At 37.7% G+C, this 18,275-nt stretch overlaps 1 protein-coding gene, 2 long non-coding RNA genes and 1 other non-coding gene across 5 annotated transcripts in view; 1 reads left to right on the top strand and 3 right to left on the bottom strand.

The window, feature by feature from the left end:
* LOC148682319 (uncharacterized) overlaps positions 1-18,275 on the bottom strand; it is a 164,832-nt gene that overhangs the window by 49,309 nt on the left and 97,248 nt on the right. The window lies entirely within an intron of this gene.
* LOC137491042 (uncharacterized) overlaps positions 1-18,275 on the top strand; it is a 31,031-nt gene that overhangs the window by 10,064 nt on the left and 2,692 nt on the right. Inside the window, exon 3 of one of the 2 annotated variants that reach the window (XM_087250480.1) lies at positions 17,865-17,974. The exons of the other annotated variant lie outside the window; for it this stretch is intronic. Within the exon in view, the coding sequence (XP_087106606.1) occupies positions 17,865-17,974 (110 nt within the window). The remainder of the gene's footprint in view (positions 1-17,864; positions 17,975-18,275) is intronic. 2 annotated transcript variants of the gene reach the window in all.
* LOC148682320 (uncharacterized) lies at positions 10,366-17,856 on the bottom strand. The gene is made up of 5 exons (XR_015943017.1): positions 13,418-17,856; positions 13,156-13,314; positions 12,931-13,081; positions 12,754-12,851; positions 10,366-10,749 (listed from the first exon to the last, which is right to left on the bottom strand). It is a non-coding gene; the product is annotated as an uncharacterized LOC148682320 (long non-coding RNA).
* On the bottom strand, positions 15,253-15,325 carry trnar-ccg (transfer RNA arginine (anticodon CCG)). The gene has a single exon. It is a non-coding gene; the product is annotated as a tRNA-Arg (tRNA).

The following is an 18,275-nucleotide window of genomic DNA, read 5'->3' as shown; positions in this document are numbered from 1 at the left end:
CTTCTACTCACAATGGGCTTCGTCCTTGTATTCATCAAGCTATTCGGTTTTGAAGACGGTTCGTCAGTTCGTCAGTGAAAATATACGAAAAACAAAACAGCGGACCAAAGACCAGAATATGAACACAAATGCGCAAGCCCTAATAGTCATCCAGAAGTAAACAACACATACTTTCATCGATACATCCTCTGATGCATTTACAACTTGCTCCAAATCTAAATCCAAACATCCAGGCTAATTCTAAGACTCAGAGTTCCTCTGATCAGACACAAAAGGTCATCCACTTGACCTAAGCCACACAGGATTCAAATTCATGACCTGCAAAAACATCTTTATCTTCACCAGTCTTAAAACATTCATCCGCGTGTTCTGTAACTTCAACTTAGAATAATGAATTTTTTTTTACATTACACGCATTAAACATGACAACAGCACAATAGTCCAATTCAGCACCATTACCATGTTTAATTATCACCTTGCTGAACTCCATGTCAGTCAAGTTCACTTAACAAAATATCTTTTCATTTAAATAATGAGGTGATTGTAGTGATGCAACACATTTCTGTGTATTATCAATAGGAAGAGTGCAAGCACTCTTGTCTGGGCTATAATGAGCCAAATTCACCTTCACAGTTAACAAACTAAAATCAAATCCTCTCTCTGGAAGCTGGGCTAAATGAATTAACACTACTATTGCACTCCTGACATTGCGCCAGACCCTCAGTCACTTTAAAGAGACTAGATATAGATATAACCTGTTACCTAGAGACCAAGAAAGATGTAATGGTTTTTACAAAGCTATTAATCCAACTCATTATAATGCAAGAGGGATTGTGAATTGATTTCTTTTGTTTCTTGTTTTCTTGTGAATTGATTTCTTCTTTGTTTTTATGGGTTTACAGTTTTTTACAATGGCTATGATACATTTTTCAATACATTTAACAAGTTTCCTAAACTCTTAACACGGCTAGCACAACATCCATTTTTGTGGGCTATACAATTAACACATTTCATGCATCCAGTTAACCCCAATTTAAACAAACAGAAATTTAAATTCAACAGAAATCTAATTAAATTCAATTAGAAACAGTTTAAATTCAAACCGTACAGTGAGCCATTTACACTGTGTCTAATTACTTTTAGGCTGTCATGGAGTTGGAGGCCAATCAAGTCCCACATGAAATTATCTATGTTGACGAGGCTGGCTTCAACTTAGTGAAAATGCGTCGCCGTAGGAGAAACATAATAGGCCAAAGGACCACCGTTACCAGGCCGGGACAGAAAAGAAGTAGTCGGGCAAATGCAGAAGAACAGGCAGAATAGAAAATACTTAGTTTTTTTTTTTTTTTTTTTTTACAGTTTTTTACAATGGCTATGACACTTTTTTCAATACATTTAATAAGTTTGCTAAACTCTTAACACAGCAACACACTTAAAACACACAATTGGCAAAACAGTTAATTTCATGCTCAAAATCACACATTGTAAACTAAACCTCTAAACTACTTTTCAAAATACAATAATAAACGAACACTCTACACCATGTCTAACAAAACACTGCAAACATGTTTCAAAATGAAATTATTGTTTAAAACACAAACACATGTTCTCTTTCAACATAAACATTCAGTCAATCAGAACACACTGACAATAAAAACACTATCATCAGCTGACATTACAGAAACTCCATTAGTTTATGTGTCAGCTCTACCCTTATATTTGAAGTCTTGTTACAGTTTTGTTTCGTTGGGTTAAGTAAATGCATGCATTTTCTTTCTTTTACTGCAAAAAATCTATACAAAACGAAGAAAAAAAATAGCTTTATAAAATTTACAGTTTATTCAATTCAATTCAGCTTTATTTGTATAGCGCTTTTACAATGTAGATTGTGTCAAAGCAGCTTCACATAAATGGTCATAGTAACTGGAACATTGTGGTTCAGGTTTTAGTGTTTAAGTTCAGTTCAGTTTAGCTCAGTTCAGTGTGATTTAATCATTACTGAGAGTTCAAACACTGAAGAGCAAATTCATCGATGCGTAGCTCTACCAATCCTGAACCATGTGAGGCAGAAGTGGAGAGGGAAAAAAAACTTTAAGAGAACCAGACTCAGTTGGGCAGGACCATTTTAATTTCTCCGCTGGCCAAAAGTCTTGTGCAGAGCTTCAGTCGCGGTGGTGGAGGCTGGAAGATGGCCTCAGCGAAGACTCGTCTGTCCCTGGAGCGTCGCTGGAATCAGACTCATGTTCTCCACTCCCCACGACTATCAGCGCAGCAGCAGCTCAGGATATGGCCTGGTCCCGGATATGGAATCCTTGGGATCATCTCGTCGCTGGTCTTGGATCCAATCAGTGACTCCGCATTATCTGAGGACCTCGGGATGAGTATCCCCAGGTGAAAATAGAGAATAAAGAGAATAATTAGCGTAGCTGCTGTTCATAGTGTATATAAGCAAGATGTAGGAGCCAGTGTGGAACCCGCTAGGTGATGCATTGAGTGTATGCTTTACTAAACAGATAGGTCTTTAATCTAGTTTTGAACTGGGAGAGTGTGTCTGAGCCTCGGACGTTATCAGGAAGGCTATTCCAGAGTTTAGGAGCCATGAAAGAGAAGGCTCGACCTCCTTTACTTGATTTTGCTATTCTAGGTACTACCAGAAGCCCTGAGTTTTGAGATCTTAAAAAGCGAGTTGGATTGTAGCGAGACAGAAGGTTGGTTAGATAAACAGGAGCTAGATTATTTAGAGCTTTATAGGTGAGAAGTAATATTTTAAATTCAATACGAAACTTAACAGGCAGCCAGTGTAAGGAGGATAAAATTGGGGTGATATGATCATATTTTCTAGACCTGGTCAGAACTCTGGCTGCTGCATTTTGTACTAATTGAAGTTTGTTAATAGAGGTTGCTGGGCAGCCAGCAAAAAAACATTACAGTAATCCAGCCTCGAAGTCATAAAAGCATGGACTAGCTTTTCTGCATCTGAGATGGATAGCATATTTCGTAATTTAGCGATATTTCTCAGATGAAAGAAGGCCGTTTTTGTGACATGGGATATATGATTTTCAAAAGTTAGATTGCTGTCTAATATGACACCCAGATCTTTTATAGTAGAGCTAAAGCTAACTTTGTAAGAAAATTGTTGGTCATCCAGTCTTTAATGTCTTTGATACACTCAGTTAGTTTAGAAAGTTCAGATGTCTTGTCAGGTTTAGTTGAAATATATAATTGAGTACCACCTGCATAGCAGTGAAAGCTGATCCCATGTCTTCTAATACTGTCTCCCAGAGGTAGCATGTAAATTGTAAACAGTAAAGGGCCTAAAACTGATCCTTGAGGCACCCCATACTTTACTGGGCTGACTTGTGAAGGCTGTCCATTCATTTTCACAAACTGGTAACGGTCAGTTAAGTATGACTTAAACCATTGTAGAACCTGTCCCTGGACACCTGTAGACTTTAAGCGATTTATGAGGATATTGTGGTCAATGTTGTCAAATGCCGCACTAAGATCGAGTAAAACTAATAGCGAGACGCACCCTCGGTCAGCAGCTAAGAGTAAATCATTGGTTATTTTCACTAAGGCGGTTTCTGTACTGTGGTGAGCCCTGAAACCTGACTAAAACACTTCAAAAATATTGTTCGTCTGCAGAAAAGAGCATAATTGAGTGGAAACAACTTTTCCTAGTATTTTAGACATAAATGGAAGATTTGAAATAGGCCTATAGTTAGCTAAGTTGTTGGTGTCTAGTTGCGGTTTCTTAATAATAGGCTTAATAACAGCTAGCTTGTAAGAGTTTGGAACATGGCCTATAGATAAAGAAGAGTTGATAATGTTAAGAAGAGGTTCTCCTATAGCAGGTAGCAGCTCTTTCAGTAATTTTGTTGGAATTGAGTCAAGCATACACGTAGCTGGTTTAGAGCTATTTATAATTTTTACTAACTCTTCATGTTCTATGATTTTGAAGCAGTGTAGGTTATTATTATGATTCAATGAAATATTTACAGGATTTGGAGTATAAGCCGGTGCAGAAAGTTTGGCATCTCCTATTTTCTGTCTAAAGCCTTCTATTTTATCACTGAAAAAATTCATGAAGTCATCACTACTAATTTGCGGTGGAGTAGTTTGTTCCAAGGATGACCGATTATTTGCTAATTTAGAGATGGTGTTAAATAAAAATCTAGGATTGTTATGATTATTTTCTATCAGTTCGCGCAGGTGCTCGGTCCTGGCAGATTTTAGAGCCCTCCTATAGCTGGACATACTGTTTTTGTACGCAATTCTAAAGATCTCTAAATTAGTTTTTTTTCCATTTACGTTCCAGGGCGCGGGTTGCTGTTTTGAGCGCACGAGTATGACTATTATACCATGGTATAGTTTTAATCTCTCTAGCCTTTTTAATTTGATGGGTGCCACAGTATTTAGTGTGCTAGTAAAGATGGCATCCATACTGCTGGTTACTACATCAAGATCATTTGAGTTTGCAGGTGCATTACGAAATAGAGAGAGATCAGGTAAGTTATTTATAAATTCATCTTTAGTTGACGGAACAATAGTTCTACTAGGGCGGAGTATTGGAGCGGGTTTGCCGATTTCAGGTAAACATAGCTTATATAGTAAGAGGTAGTGATCTGTAATATCATCACTTTATGGTATAATGTCTACGTCAATAACCTTGATTCCATAAGACAGAATTAGATCTAATGTATGCTTTAAGCGATGGGTTGGACCCACAACGTTTTGCTTTATCCCAAGTGAGTGTATTAAATCCATAAACGCGAGCCCTAATGTATCATTAGTGTCATCTATGTGGATGTTAAAGTCACCTACAATTAGCATTTTATCAGTTTTGACTAGTAAGTCAGAAATAAAATCAGAAAAATATTTTAGAAAATTGACATAGGGTCCTGGGGGTCTATATATGGTGATTAAAGCGAAAGATAACATAGGTTTTTGCATAGTATCTGGAAGCTGAACATTAAGCGATAATACTTCAAAGGAGCTAAACATAAGTCCTTTTCTCTAATTAATATTACGGAAATCACTAAAGATTGATGCAACTCCACCACCACGACCAGTTTGACGAGCCTCATGTTTATATAAGAATCCTGGAGGAGTTGCTTCATTTAAGCTAATATAGTCATTTTGTTTCAGCCAGGTTTCAGTGAGACAGAGTGCATTAAGATTGTTTTCTGTTATTATTTCATTAATGATAAGTGCTTTAGGTGCAAGTGACCTGATGTTTAGGAGACCAAGTTTTACGAAATTTGTATTTTCACTTTCTACTGGTTTTTCTGGTTTGATTCTTAATAGATTTTTTCTGGAGCACACGTTTATTTCTTAATCTAATAATACGAGGAACAGACACAGTCTCTATAGGATTTGCCAGATATGCGTTACTGATGTTTAAGTGGGACGAACAAGAGTCTAGGTGGCTATAATATGAATTTTGTGAATTTTTACCTGCTAGTCAGATGGTGCAAAGTAATCTGGAGATGTTATCTGACAGGAGTTCAGCTCCGGCTCGACTGGGGTGCAGGCCGTCAGCACGGAAGAGCCTAGGACGCTCCCAGAAAAGATTCCAGTTATTAGCAAAGAGCAATTTCTGTTCTTTACACCATGTTATTAGCCATTCATTCAGAGCTAAAAGTCTACTGAACCTTTCATTTCCTCGGCGGTAGGTAGGAAGTGGCCCAGAAACGATGATCTGCGTGGGGGCGAGGTGCGTCGAACCGTCTCGATCAGGCTCCTGAAGTCCTTCTTCAGGATCTCCGACTGCCTGAGCCCGGTGTCGTTTGTCCCCACGTGGAGGACAACAGCACCAGGGCTCTCGGCAGCGCCCAGGATGGTTGGAATCTGTGTAGAAATATTTCTCACACGGGCACCAGGAAAGCAGAAAGTACGTACTTTATTACCTTTTGAGGAGGCGGCACGGACGTGACGAACGATCGAGTCACCGATGATGGCCACATCGGGACCCGACTCGCGGAGAGGGGAGAAGCGGTTCTCCGTGGAGATCTCGAACACGGGAGGAGAAGACGTTCTGCCCCAGGATCTGGCAAGCACCTTACGCGGCTGCACCCAGGCGCCGTGGTAGCCGGGTGTCGGCGTGAACGACGCCTGGCCGAGCCGCGCCCCGGGTGCGCTGGGCCTGCACAGAGAAGGACGCGGGGTTGAGGTAGAGGGAATGATGTGGTTGTAATTTCCACGTACCTTAGATGATGAGGCGGCCTTAGCGTTAGGCACAACAAGCAGTTGTTCCTGCAGCCGCGTCCACCTCATCAGAAGTGCCCGGATCTGGGACTCCACTTCTTCCAGCTCCAGCTCCAACGCCTCCATCGATGCTTCTCCTGCACACAAGGACAGAGATGCAAGCGACATTTTACTGGGTAAAGAACAAAGCCAGTAAGTCAAAAGTGTATGGTAAAAGAGGTTGGTAGCTTTAGCTGACCAGCGGCGCTAGCAGGCTAAATCTACAAACAACAGGCGGATGCTCGAGGGACAGACCGTTGTAAAGCAGTTTTGTTTGTATAAATGTATTAAGGGTTTGTTTACCCTAAGTAGGAGAGACAAATAGTTAGCGAATGAGGAAGAATTTTATGATTAAGATTTAAATTGCGAATAAATAGCGAGTCCAAATTTCAAGAAAAACGCAGTAGGCGACCGAACAGAGACAGTGACGTCAGTGACGTCACTCGAGCATGTGCCAATTTGTCAGCAGATAGTGTCGCCACATAAAATATTTCTTGCATAGTGGCTTGCTGGTCTAGGAGTATGATTCTCGTTCATGCCATGAGAAATCCTAGGTTCAAATTTCAGGTGAACCCTTACACTTGTCTGCTGTTTTTTGTAAGGTCGTTGTGGCTTACACAGAGGCCTTTTTTTCTGAGAATGCCAGTTTGTCAGCAGATAGTGTTGCCATATAAAGTTGCTGTTTTGCAGTGGCTCGGTGGTCTAGGGGTATCACTTAGGGTGCCCTTGATTCGTTAGAGAAAGATTTCTGACTATCTGACGCCTTGTGAAATTCTCTCAATTTAGTGGCTTATTGGTCTATGGGTATGATTCTTGCTTTGGTTGCGAGAGGACCCGGGTTCAATTCCCGGATGAGCCCTTGCAGGTGTACTGTGTTTTACAGGGCATTATGTCTTTCTTAAAAACGTCTTTCAAAGAATTCCAATTTGTCAGCAGATAGTGTCGCCACATAAAATATTTCTTGCATAGTGGCTTGCTGGTCTAGGAGTATGATTCTCGTTCATGCTATGAGTAATCCTAGGTTCAAATTTCGGTTGAACCCTTACAGTTGTCTTTTGTTTTGTAAGGGCATTGTGGCTCACACAGAGGCCTTTTTTCTGAGAATGCCAGTTTGTCAACAGATAGTGTTGCTATGTAAAGTGGCTGTTTTGCAGTTGCTCGTTGGTCTACGGGCTTGATTCTCGCATAAGGTGCGAGAGGTCCCGTTTTCAAATCCTGGACGAACCATTGCAGAAGTCCCGGGTCCAAATGAAGCAAAAGCCTTGCTTCAATGTTTGTTAGATAAGGATTTCTGACCATCTGTTGCTTCTGATGTCTTGTGAAATATGCAAGCTTTTGTGGCTGGTTGGTCTAGGGGTATGATTCTCGCTTTGGGTACGAGAGGTCCCGGGTTCAGATCCCGGACGAGCCCTTGCAGTTTCTCTGTTGTTTAACAGGGCATTATGGCTTTCATAAAAAACGTTTTTCGAAGAATTCCAGTTTGTCAGCAGATAGTGTCGGCACATAAAACATTCCTTTGCATAGTGGCTTGGTTGTCTAGGAGTATGATTCTCGTTCATGCCATGATAAATCCCAGATTCAAATTTCGGTTGAGCCCTTACAGTTGTCTGCTGTCTTGTAAGGGCGTTGTGGCTTACACAGAGGCCTATTTTCTGAGAATGCCAGTTCGTCAGCAGATAGTGTTGCCCTGTAAAGTTGCTGTCTGAGTGAACTATGCTTTTAAGCCAGGGGTCACCAAACATGTTCCTGGAGGTCTTAAAATGACAACCAAAGAGGTTATTTCCAGTTTTTTCCAGTTGTTTACACACAATTTCTGAAAGCATATTTCATATTGTCAGAACTCTGCACACAAATCACAAAACACACACACATTGGGCAAAACTCTTCAATTCTTCTGCAAAATGAAACTATAAGTTCAAAACAATGTGATTTCTTCTCAAAATGGTATTTTGTTTTCAAATGACACACACAAGCCATCACATTAACAGACATTCATAAGATAAGTTAAACACTAATGTGCTTAATGTAAAACACTATGACGACTTCTTCTCTATTCATCATAATGACTTTCTGTAAGCCTTTTCAGTTCAGTGTTACACTTACTACAGACAGTACATAGACCTACAGAAGTGCATTGTAAAATTTTTCTGAAAATTGTTTTTACACAAAACAAACAAATAACGAATATATTTTACTGTATTTTCCCCACAAAAACAGCATACAAAATGTTGATCCCAACCAACACAAAGTTGCAGAAAATGTGGTCTACATATACCATCGACAGAAGTGTTTACTAAACACAGTTACAGAAAATAAATAAATAAATAAATAAAACAAACAGCTATACTGCATTCTCTTTTCTGTTTTAGGGTGGCCAAGCAGTGGGGGAAATGTCACCTTGCATGGCAAATCCAGCCATGAAAAGCATCAACTGCTATAGCTTGGAGAAGGGGGATACCCCTTATGTTCAATATACCAATATGTTCAAGATCAAAGCAAAAAATGCATGAATTTATTTTTATTTAATCTATCCTTAATCATGTGTTAAGTGTTTTTTGGAACCTCCAGTTACATTACATCCAAACCCACTTTTAGCTCGGAAAATGGAAATCATTTAATCTAAGATAATGGATAGCGCATTGGACTTCTTGGCTGTGAGCCGAGTCATTTAAAGGTTTTGGGTTCGAGTCCCACAAGAGTTGCAAGCTTTGCCCTTTTTCTTCACTGACTTAAGGTGTGGTGCGTTTCCAACATTTCAGGCATCTGTCCATCCCGTTTTGCTTTTTTCTTTCATTGCGCAATGCAGGCTCAGATACTAGGGGTACTCTACAAAGAAGCCTATGACTTAATTGAGCTGTTTTAAATAAGGAAGATTATAAAACAGTGCAGGGCCGAGTGGACTTGAGGAATGACTCGAAGGCAACCTGTGGTTTAGGGCAAAAGTGACTGCCATCTATTGTTGAGATCACGCCTTTTGGATTTGTCATACAAGAGCCTCTTTATGCATGTGCAAAGTAACTGAGTAGAAAGCACAGTAAATTTTGCTTCCCCCGCACTGTCTTAGATGAAACTGCATTTGGAAGTATCGTATCCAGAGGTTTTTTCTTTTAGTGTTAAGACTAACGGCTGTTTCACACCGCAAGCGCCAGCAGCGCGTGTTTTTTCGGCGTCCATGTTAACAGATTAGAGCTTTCATAATGCACGCAGTAGCAGCGCGTCAGATCGAGGCGTGAGCGTCGCTGAAGCAGCAGTGCAGCGATAGTTTCGACGCCGGGTCTATTTTTGACGCGCTGCTTATGCTCAATTAAAGTGAAAGTGCATTGATAATGACCAAAACACAATGAATGACAGTAAAAAGTAGCAATTGTACCCAATAAATGCCTTAATAATGTCAACTGATTTATATATAGTAAATTGTAACCCAGGTTACTAGTGGGTAGTACACAGCAATAGAGCAAATAGAAACACCCTTATAAATATGAAAAAAAAAAAAAAAAACATTGGCAGAATACTCGATTAAATATTATATATTAAAATTATTTATTTATTTAAATAATTCATAATAGAGTATTATTCAGCATTCAAGGGAATAGTGCTTTAGAAGAACATCATCGTGCCTTACACTATAGCAGCAGATCAGATTTACAAACAATAACAAATCTCTGTCTGTTAGCTTGTGTTTACCGTTGCTATGGTGATGCAGTGTTCGCAAGGGAATGCAGAGATGTAAGTTGTTATGTTAATAACAGTAGAAAACTATTAGATGTATATCTTTTAATTTTTTAAATGCGTATTAACTGTGAAAATTGACCATTAATAAGATGCTGAAATGATTTCTATCATATATTTTTAATGAAGGATTGAGAGAAAAAAACAAGATTTGTATCTGTGAGTGAAATCTGCACATGAGTGCCACCTGGAGTTTTCCTGGTTTTTCGCTTTTTTGAATGATTTCCTTGGTGAGCTCTTGTTTTTTTTAATTGTTTTCATCATAACATGATTTAAACTCGTGTCAAAAATGTGTTTCATTAATTAACCATTTGTTTGGTCTAGTGAAAACACAGTATTATACACAGTAATATACAAGTGATTGTGTAAAGTTTAAGTGAGAGAGTTTAAGTAAAATGCTGTCATTTGTAAAAAGAAAATGCCAAATAGGAGAAAGAAATAGGAAAAACACAGAAATTCAGCAGAGAGAAGCATATACATGGTCATTTACTGTTGCTGTTTATTTACAAATATGTTAAGCTGAGATAATGCAAACACTGTAAAATGTTAATGGTTTTTTCTCCCCTTTGTTTGTTTGCTTGTGCATCTTCTTCTGGTTTTTCATCGGTGAGATGTTCTATTGAAGTCAGTTGCTGAATGTGATCTGCTCTGCATTCAAATTAATTGAAGTGTGAACTCTTTTCTGGATTTGGATTGTCTCAACTTCCATCAGTGCGTGTCTAATTGTGGAGTCGGACTGGCGAGCCTCCCATTAAGTGGATTCTTTGGATACACCTGTTGGAAAGATACAAAGTGAAACCTACTCAGCGTCATGGTAGGAGTGTAAATTTACAACACACTCACAAGTGCAACATCCTGGATCTCTGGAACTGAATGTGCAACCTAGTTGTTTTGCAAAAGAATCTTTTTGAGTGTTCATCACCTGTACTGGACTTTTGGGACATTTTGAAATGTTTTAAGTGAATGTTTTATTTTCATTTTTATTTTATTTGTACATTGTTTCATTGGAGTGTTCATTTGTTGCAATTTTTGAAGCTTTATAGAGAGAAGTTAATTGGTTTAAGAAGGGAAACCTTGATTATATATTGAATAATAAAACAATTTTAATATTGTATTATTAAGAGGGTTTTGGACGATGGCATTATATAGCATGGTATGGTGATGCGTAACCAATTGGACTTTAAAATTTTTAAGTCTAGACATTCAAACATGCAGTGCTACCGTTTTTACCGTTTCTTTTTTCGATTCAACAATTACCCCCTGTCTGGTTTTGTGGCTTAGTTGGTCAAAACACCTGTCTAGTAAACAGAAGATCCTATGTATGAATCCCAGCAGTACCTTATCTGCAGTGAGCTGTGCTTTTATGGGCCAGAGAGTACCAAAAATTGCTTTCTGTGCAACAGTGCTAGAGGCAGGAGCTCTATGGTGCAATGGATAGTGCATTGGACTTCTAGGCTGTGAGCTGAGGCCAGTGCGAGCCAGGACAATTGCCCAGGAGGTTAAGCAGTGAGGCCGAAATCATGTTGCGTTTCCTCTGTCGGGCTAGTAGCTCGCAGCACGTCACGCAAACCCCGCCCCATAACATCCCCCGAATCAAACGTCACACAACCCGCCCACTTCAGCAGGAATCAGCCAGATAAAGCACACCATCACATCCTCACGAAACCATTCAAATAAAGACAACTGAAACAAACAATTGACACGTTACTGTACAACATTACATTTTATGTCTATACGCACATGCCTGTGTGTTCTCATTCATCATATTCATTTACTCACCGACCGACTGAATTTGAAACTAATTTTTATGCGAAGCAACACGCCCCTTCAGCTACTCCAGAACGCAGCAGCATGAGTGGTCTTTAATGAATTGAAAAGAGCACATGTCACTCCGCTACTCACCCGTTTGCACTGGCTGCTAGTTGCTGCTCGCATCAAATTCAAAGCTCTGATGTTTGAGTACAAAGCAACCTCTGGCTTTGCTCCCTCTTATCTGCTCTCACTTCTGCAGATTTATATGCCCTCAAGAAACTTGCGTTCTGTGAATAAACGTCGCCTCGTGGTTCCATCCCAAAGAGGCAAGTAATCACTTTCCCGAACTCTCGCATTCAATCCGCCCAGTTGGTGGAATGAACTCCCTAACTGCAACAGAACGGCAGTCACTTGCTGTCTTCAAGAAACGACTAAAAACTTAACTATTTAGTCTCCTTTTACTTCCTAATGTGCAATTGCCTCTACCTATACCACTAACTGTACTCAAAAAAAAAATTTGTTACATTACTAATGCTTTCCTTCTTAGACTTTACAGACCTGAAACTTGCCTACAGCACTTATTTATTGTTGCTCTTATAGTTGTGAAAATTGCTTCCTTGTCCTCATTTGTTAGTCGCTTTGGATAAAAGCGTCTGCTAAATGACTAAATGTAAATGTAAAACAGCAAGCTGTGTACACGCCCTTAAAATGACACATTAAAACACATTATAATAAAAAAAAATCTGGATTGTGTTTTGAACTGAACCTAAACTGGCACACTCAGAAGAACCATAATAATGTTAAATCATAAAAAAGGGGTAAACTATGTGCCCTTTAAGCAATGTGTTAACTTTATTAATTATTCAATAATCATCAAGATTGATAAAAAAGTTCAACACACACACAGCAGTGAACGTGTGCACACACACACACACACACATACACACACATCAGTGAACATGTACACACACACACACACACACACACACACACAGTTGGTACAGTAGGCCTACATACTGTATCTACCTTGGAAGAAGTGATATGGTTCTTAAAGTGTTGTTTTACATATGGAGCCTGATTGAATTTTATTATAGTGTCTTCGTAAAAACATCTGTCCATAATTCCTGAAAATAGAAAAAAATATATATAAATAAAGAAACTGCGAAGAAACGATTCAATCATATTAAAGAGATTTGAACTAACCTTCTAACACAACTAGCGGATGGAATATGGCTCCCCAGACATGAATTTTTACTGGATGCTTTGCTTTCGGGTTCACAACATGGCGGTTTATTAATAGGGTATGTCCTATTAATAAATTTGTAGGACATGTAAGCTCGTATAAAGCAAATAGCTTAAATAAAGAGATGCATGGATTAATGTAAATAAATAAATCTTTTCATTATGGCATTGTTCAAAATGGCTTACCTGGCTTTTCCATAGGTCCACCTGAGTTGTTTTACTGGTTTTCTAATATTGCAGACTGATGCTTTTAACTCTATTCTAAACAGAAGCTCACTCTGAATCTTTTTAGCAGATTGCTCATTGTCCTTGTGCAGTTTTTCGTCAATCGTTTTAAGTGCAGCACTATACAACAAACACATACAATAATTTTATTAATTAATTTTATTAACATTTTACATAAGTGTTGCTGAAATACTTGATTTGACAAAATGATAATACACAATACCTGTTCATTTTCCTTGCCTTGCAGTTGTTTTTCTAGAAAGGCCTACAGGGCTTTGATGTCTATAGTGTCGTCTTACAGTGGTGTTGGAGACGTGCACACCCGACTGCAACAGGAAAGCCCTGATGTCAGCAAGAGAGTGCTTTGATGTGTTGATGCATCAGTTTTTTTCATTGCAATAATTGGTTGAAATGATCTGTAATTAAATCTATAGTGGACCTTCAAAGACAACCCAGATGGGACTTGAACCTACAATACCCAACTCCAGAGGCTGATGCCTTATCCATTAGGTCACTGGGCCATGTTGCCAAGCTTTTGTCATGGAGCTCTTGTATGCCTTCAACAAGATGCCAACGCATGGAAAACTGCACTTTAGGATCTCGATGCCAGTTTGCATTTCGTCAAATAAGATGTGTGCAACTAATGGACAAACATTTTCTTTGTGCAAGCATTCACATTCGTGTCTTATTGGTCCTGGGGTATGGTGTGACTGATCTTGGGTTTCAAATTCCAGACAAGGCCACTCTCATTAACATGAAATCACAACCTTTCTGCAGCTATTTTCTTGTTTGCATTTCATCATCGTCCACCTAACATGAGACCATTAGTTGAAAGCCACGGGGTACTTGAAGTCAAGATCTCCATTACCAGAGCTTTTCAGAACCTTTGATGTTTGTAAAGTGATTGGATAATTTTAAGCAAGATTGGATAAATCTTAATTGAAGTGTGCAGCAAGTCTGAGAATTTGAAGCTAACTATTGACCTTAGATCATCACGCAAGGTTTGAGGGAACAAGTGAGGATTTTTTCCACACAATTTATATTTAACCCAACAAACACAACCCAAATATGACTTAAACCCACAATTCCCAGCTTCAAACGCTGATGCATTATCCATTAGGCCACTGGGCCAATACAAGCATTTGCCATATCTGTTGTACGGTTTAGGAAGTTCTTGTAACTCAGAAAACAGCACTTTAGGATCCCTACACCATATTGCATTCAGACGATCTGGTGACAAAACAGCTTCTCTGAAGAGTTTTCCATTGTCATGTCTTTTTGACCTAAGGGTATGAACCTAGCTTTTTGAAAGTCACAATGGATTGTGCTGCACAGCCAACTTAAAAGGAACTGCATCAAAGACAACCCAGGTGGAACTCGAACCCACAATCCCCAGCTTCAAAGGCTGGTGCCTTATCCATTAGGCCACTATGCTGTTTCTATAATGCCTGTGAACTGTAACATGAATCCAGGGAGTTGCTGACACACATAACAAAAACTACATGAACAAAAAGTAGATTGGACCGGTTTTACAGAAATTTTTTTTGTTTGACACTGCAGAGTGTTTCTACTGGGCTCATTGGTCTAGGGGTATGATTCTTGCTTTGGGTGTGAGAGGTCTTGGGTTCAAATCCTGAACGAGCCCTACATCTTTCACAGAAAAGCAGTGATGCTTTGGTGTTAGTTGTAGAAACTTTAGTTAATAAAGATTTAGTGGATTTCAGATCTAAATTAGTCTAACCTGTACAATAATACAGACAAAAAAGGAGCCGGAATGATTCGGTGGTTAGAATTGTTTATGGATCTTGAACAACGTACCAGCTTAATATGTAAGCATCATCTTTGTGTTTGTACACAGTCTCTTCTCTGTAGGCACCATGCAGGCTTCAAAATGGCCATTTGCGTTAGGTATCTCGTTACCCTTTTAGTCATAACAGGTAGTATGGAATGCCAATGAAGGAAGTTAATGACACGCAAACACATCTCAAGAAGGTTTTCACAGCTACTGTGTTTCATCCACCAAACACTGATCTCAAGTTAAAGGGAGATTTTCAAGAAGGACCCAGGTGGGACTTAAACCCACAATCCCCAGCTCCGGAGGCTGATGCCTTATCCATTAGGCCACTGGGCCATGTCACCAATCTTCTATCAAGGATCTCTTGTATGCCTTCAACAAGATGCTACCGCATGGAAAACTGCACTTTAGGATCTCGATGACAGCTTGCATTCTATCAAATAAGAACTAATGGCCAAACATTTTCTTTCTTTCTAGTGTATAGTGTGACTGGTCTTGAGAGTTTCGAATTCCAGTCAAGGCCACTCTCATTAACTTGAAATCACAACCTTTCAGCAGCTATTTTCTTGCTTGCATTTCATCATCATCCACCTAACATGAGACCGTCAATTGAGAGCCATGGGGTACTTGAAGTCAAGATCTCCATTCCCAGAGCTTAGCAGAACCTTTTAGGTGTGTAACGTGACAGTGAGATTCAAGCAAGATTGAATGAATCCTAATTGAAGTGTGCAGCAAGTCTGAGAATTCGAAGCTAACTATTGCCCTCAGATCATCACACCTAAGCTTTGAGTAGACAAGTCAGGATTTTTTCACACAACTTAAATGTAACCTAACAAACACAACCCAAACAGGACTTGAATCCAAAATCCCCAACTTCAACGAGTGATGCCTTATCCATTAAGCCACTGGGCCAATACTAGCATTTGCCATATCTGTTGTATGACTCCGGAAGTTCTTTTAACCTAGAAAACAGCACTTAAGGATCCCTATACCATATTGCATTCAGACGATCTGGTTTGTACACCTAATGACAAAACAGCTTCTCTGAAGAGTTTTCCATTGTCATATCTTTTTGACCTAAGGGTATGAACCTAGCTTTTGAAGGTCACACTGGATTGTGCTGCACAGCCAACTTAAAAGGAACTGCATCAAAGGCAACCCAGGTGGCCCATACTAAAAACAACAAGAACAAAAAGTATTTATAAAAAAGTAAGAATTTTTTTTGGCACTGCAGGGTCTTTCTTCAGGGCTCGTTGGTCAAGGGGTATGATTCTCGCTTAGGATGCGAGAGGTCCTGGGTTCAATCCCCCGACGAGCCCTACAGCTGTCACAGAAAAAGCAGTGGAACTTTGGCATTTCTACATTAATTGTAGCACCTTTTGCTGTGACTTTAGTTAATGAACATTTAGTGGACTTCTAATTTAAATTAGTTTAACATGTACAATTATACAGACAAAATCGTCTGCTACCCTCAGGCAGATGGTTCCGCAGCATCTGGTCACGCACCAGCCGGCTAAAGGAAAGTTTCTTCCCTCAGACTATCAGGCTGATGAACACTTAATACACAACACACAGACTCTTCCATACCCTCACTGCACACCATCGATATGTAGCATGCACTGACCTTTAGCCAATCCATACTTGAAACAACACTGCCTGCAACTATGTGGACTCCTATTCATTGTACATATCGCTGTCAATTTCTCATTGTCATTTTATTTGTTATTTGTACTGTCATTGTATTTGCACTGTCATTTTTTTGCACTATCTGTATTTTTTACTGTTTGTACAGATAATTTTTTATGATTTTTGGTGAATTTTTCATTTCTCATGATTTTTTGGTGATTTTTCAAGATTTTTCATGATTTTTCAAGATTTTTTCATTTTTTATGATTTTTCGTGATTTTTTGTGATTTTTTTCATTTTCCATTTTTCGTGATTTTCATGATTTTTTCATTTTTCATGATTTTTCGAAAATTTTTCATTTTTCGTGATTTTACGTTATTTTTTTTTAAAAATTCATTTTTCGTGATTTTTTGTGATTTTCCAAAAATTTTTCATTTTTTGTGATTTTTCAAAAATTGAATTTTTTGTTATTTTTCAAAAAAATTTCATGTTTTTCGATTTTTCAAAAAAATTTTCATTTTTTGTGATTTTTCAAAAATTGGAATTTTTGTTATTTTTCAAAAAAATTTCATTTTTTGCGATTTTTCAAAAATTTTTCATTTTTTGTGATTTATTGTGATTTTTCCAAAAATTAAATTTTTTGTGATTTTTCAAAAAATTTTCATTTTTTGTGATTTTTTGTGATTTTTCAAAAAAAAAATTTTTTGTGATTTTTCAAAAATTTTAATTTTTTGTGATTTTTTGCGATTTTTCAAAAAAAAATTATTTTGTGATTTTTCAAATAAAATTTTTTTTTTGCGATTTTTCAAAAAAATTTCATTTTTTGTGATTTTTTGCAATTTTTCCAAAAATTTTCATTTTTTGTGATTTTTTGCGATTTTTCAAAAAAAATTCATTTTTTGCAATTTTTCAAAAAATGTTCATTTTTTGTGATTTTTCAAAAAAAATCATTTTTTGTGATTTTTTTGCGATTTTTCAACAAAATTTCATTTTTTGTGATTTTTTAAAAAAATTTCATTTTTTGTGATTTTTCAAAAAATTTTCATTTTTTTGTGATTTTTCGCGATTTTTCAAAAAATTTTCATTTTTTCATTTTTTGTGATTTCAAAAAAAATTCATTTTTTTGTGATTTTTCAAAAAAAATTCATTTTTTGCGATTTTTCAAAAAAAATTCATTTTTTGCGATTTTTCAAAAAAAATTCATTTTTTGCGATTTTTCAAAATTTTTTAATTTTTTGCGATTTTTCAGGAGCTGATGAAGAAGACAAGGCAGGAACTGATGAGGCTGATACAGGAGCCGATGAAGAAGCCAAGGCAGTAACTGATGAGGCTGATACAGGAGCTGATGAAGAAGCCAAGGCAGGAGCTGATTTTTTGCGATTTTTCCAAAAAAAAAAAAAATTTTGTGATTTTTCAAAAATTTTAATTTTTTGTGATTTTTTGCGATTTTTAAAAAAAATATATTTTGTGATTTTTCAAAAAAAAAAATGTTTTTTGCGATTTTTCAAAAAAATTTCATTTTTTGTGATTTTTGGCAATTTTTCCAAAAATTTTCATTTTTTGTGATTTTTTGCGATTTTTCAAAAAAATTTCATTTTTGTGATTTTTCAAAAAAATTTCATTTTTTGCGATTTTTCAAGAAATGTTCATTTTTTGTGAT

This window comes from Danio rerio, chromosome 4 (genome assembly GCF_052040795.2).
Source record: "Danio rerio strain M-AB ecotype USA chromosome 4, GRCz13ab, whole genome shotgun sequence".
In the NCBI taxonomy this organism is placed as follows: Eukaryota; Metazoa; Chordata; class Actinopteri; order Cypriniformes; family Danionidae; genus Danio; species Danio rerio.
The sequence above is the reverse complement of the archived record's forward strand: the minus strand, read 5'-3'. Positions and strand labels throughout refer to the sequence as shown.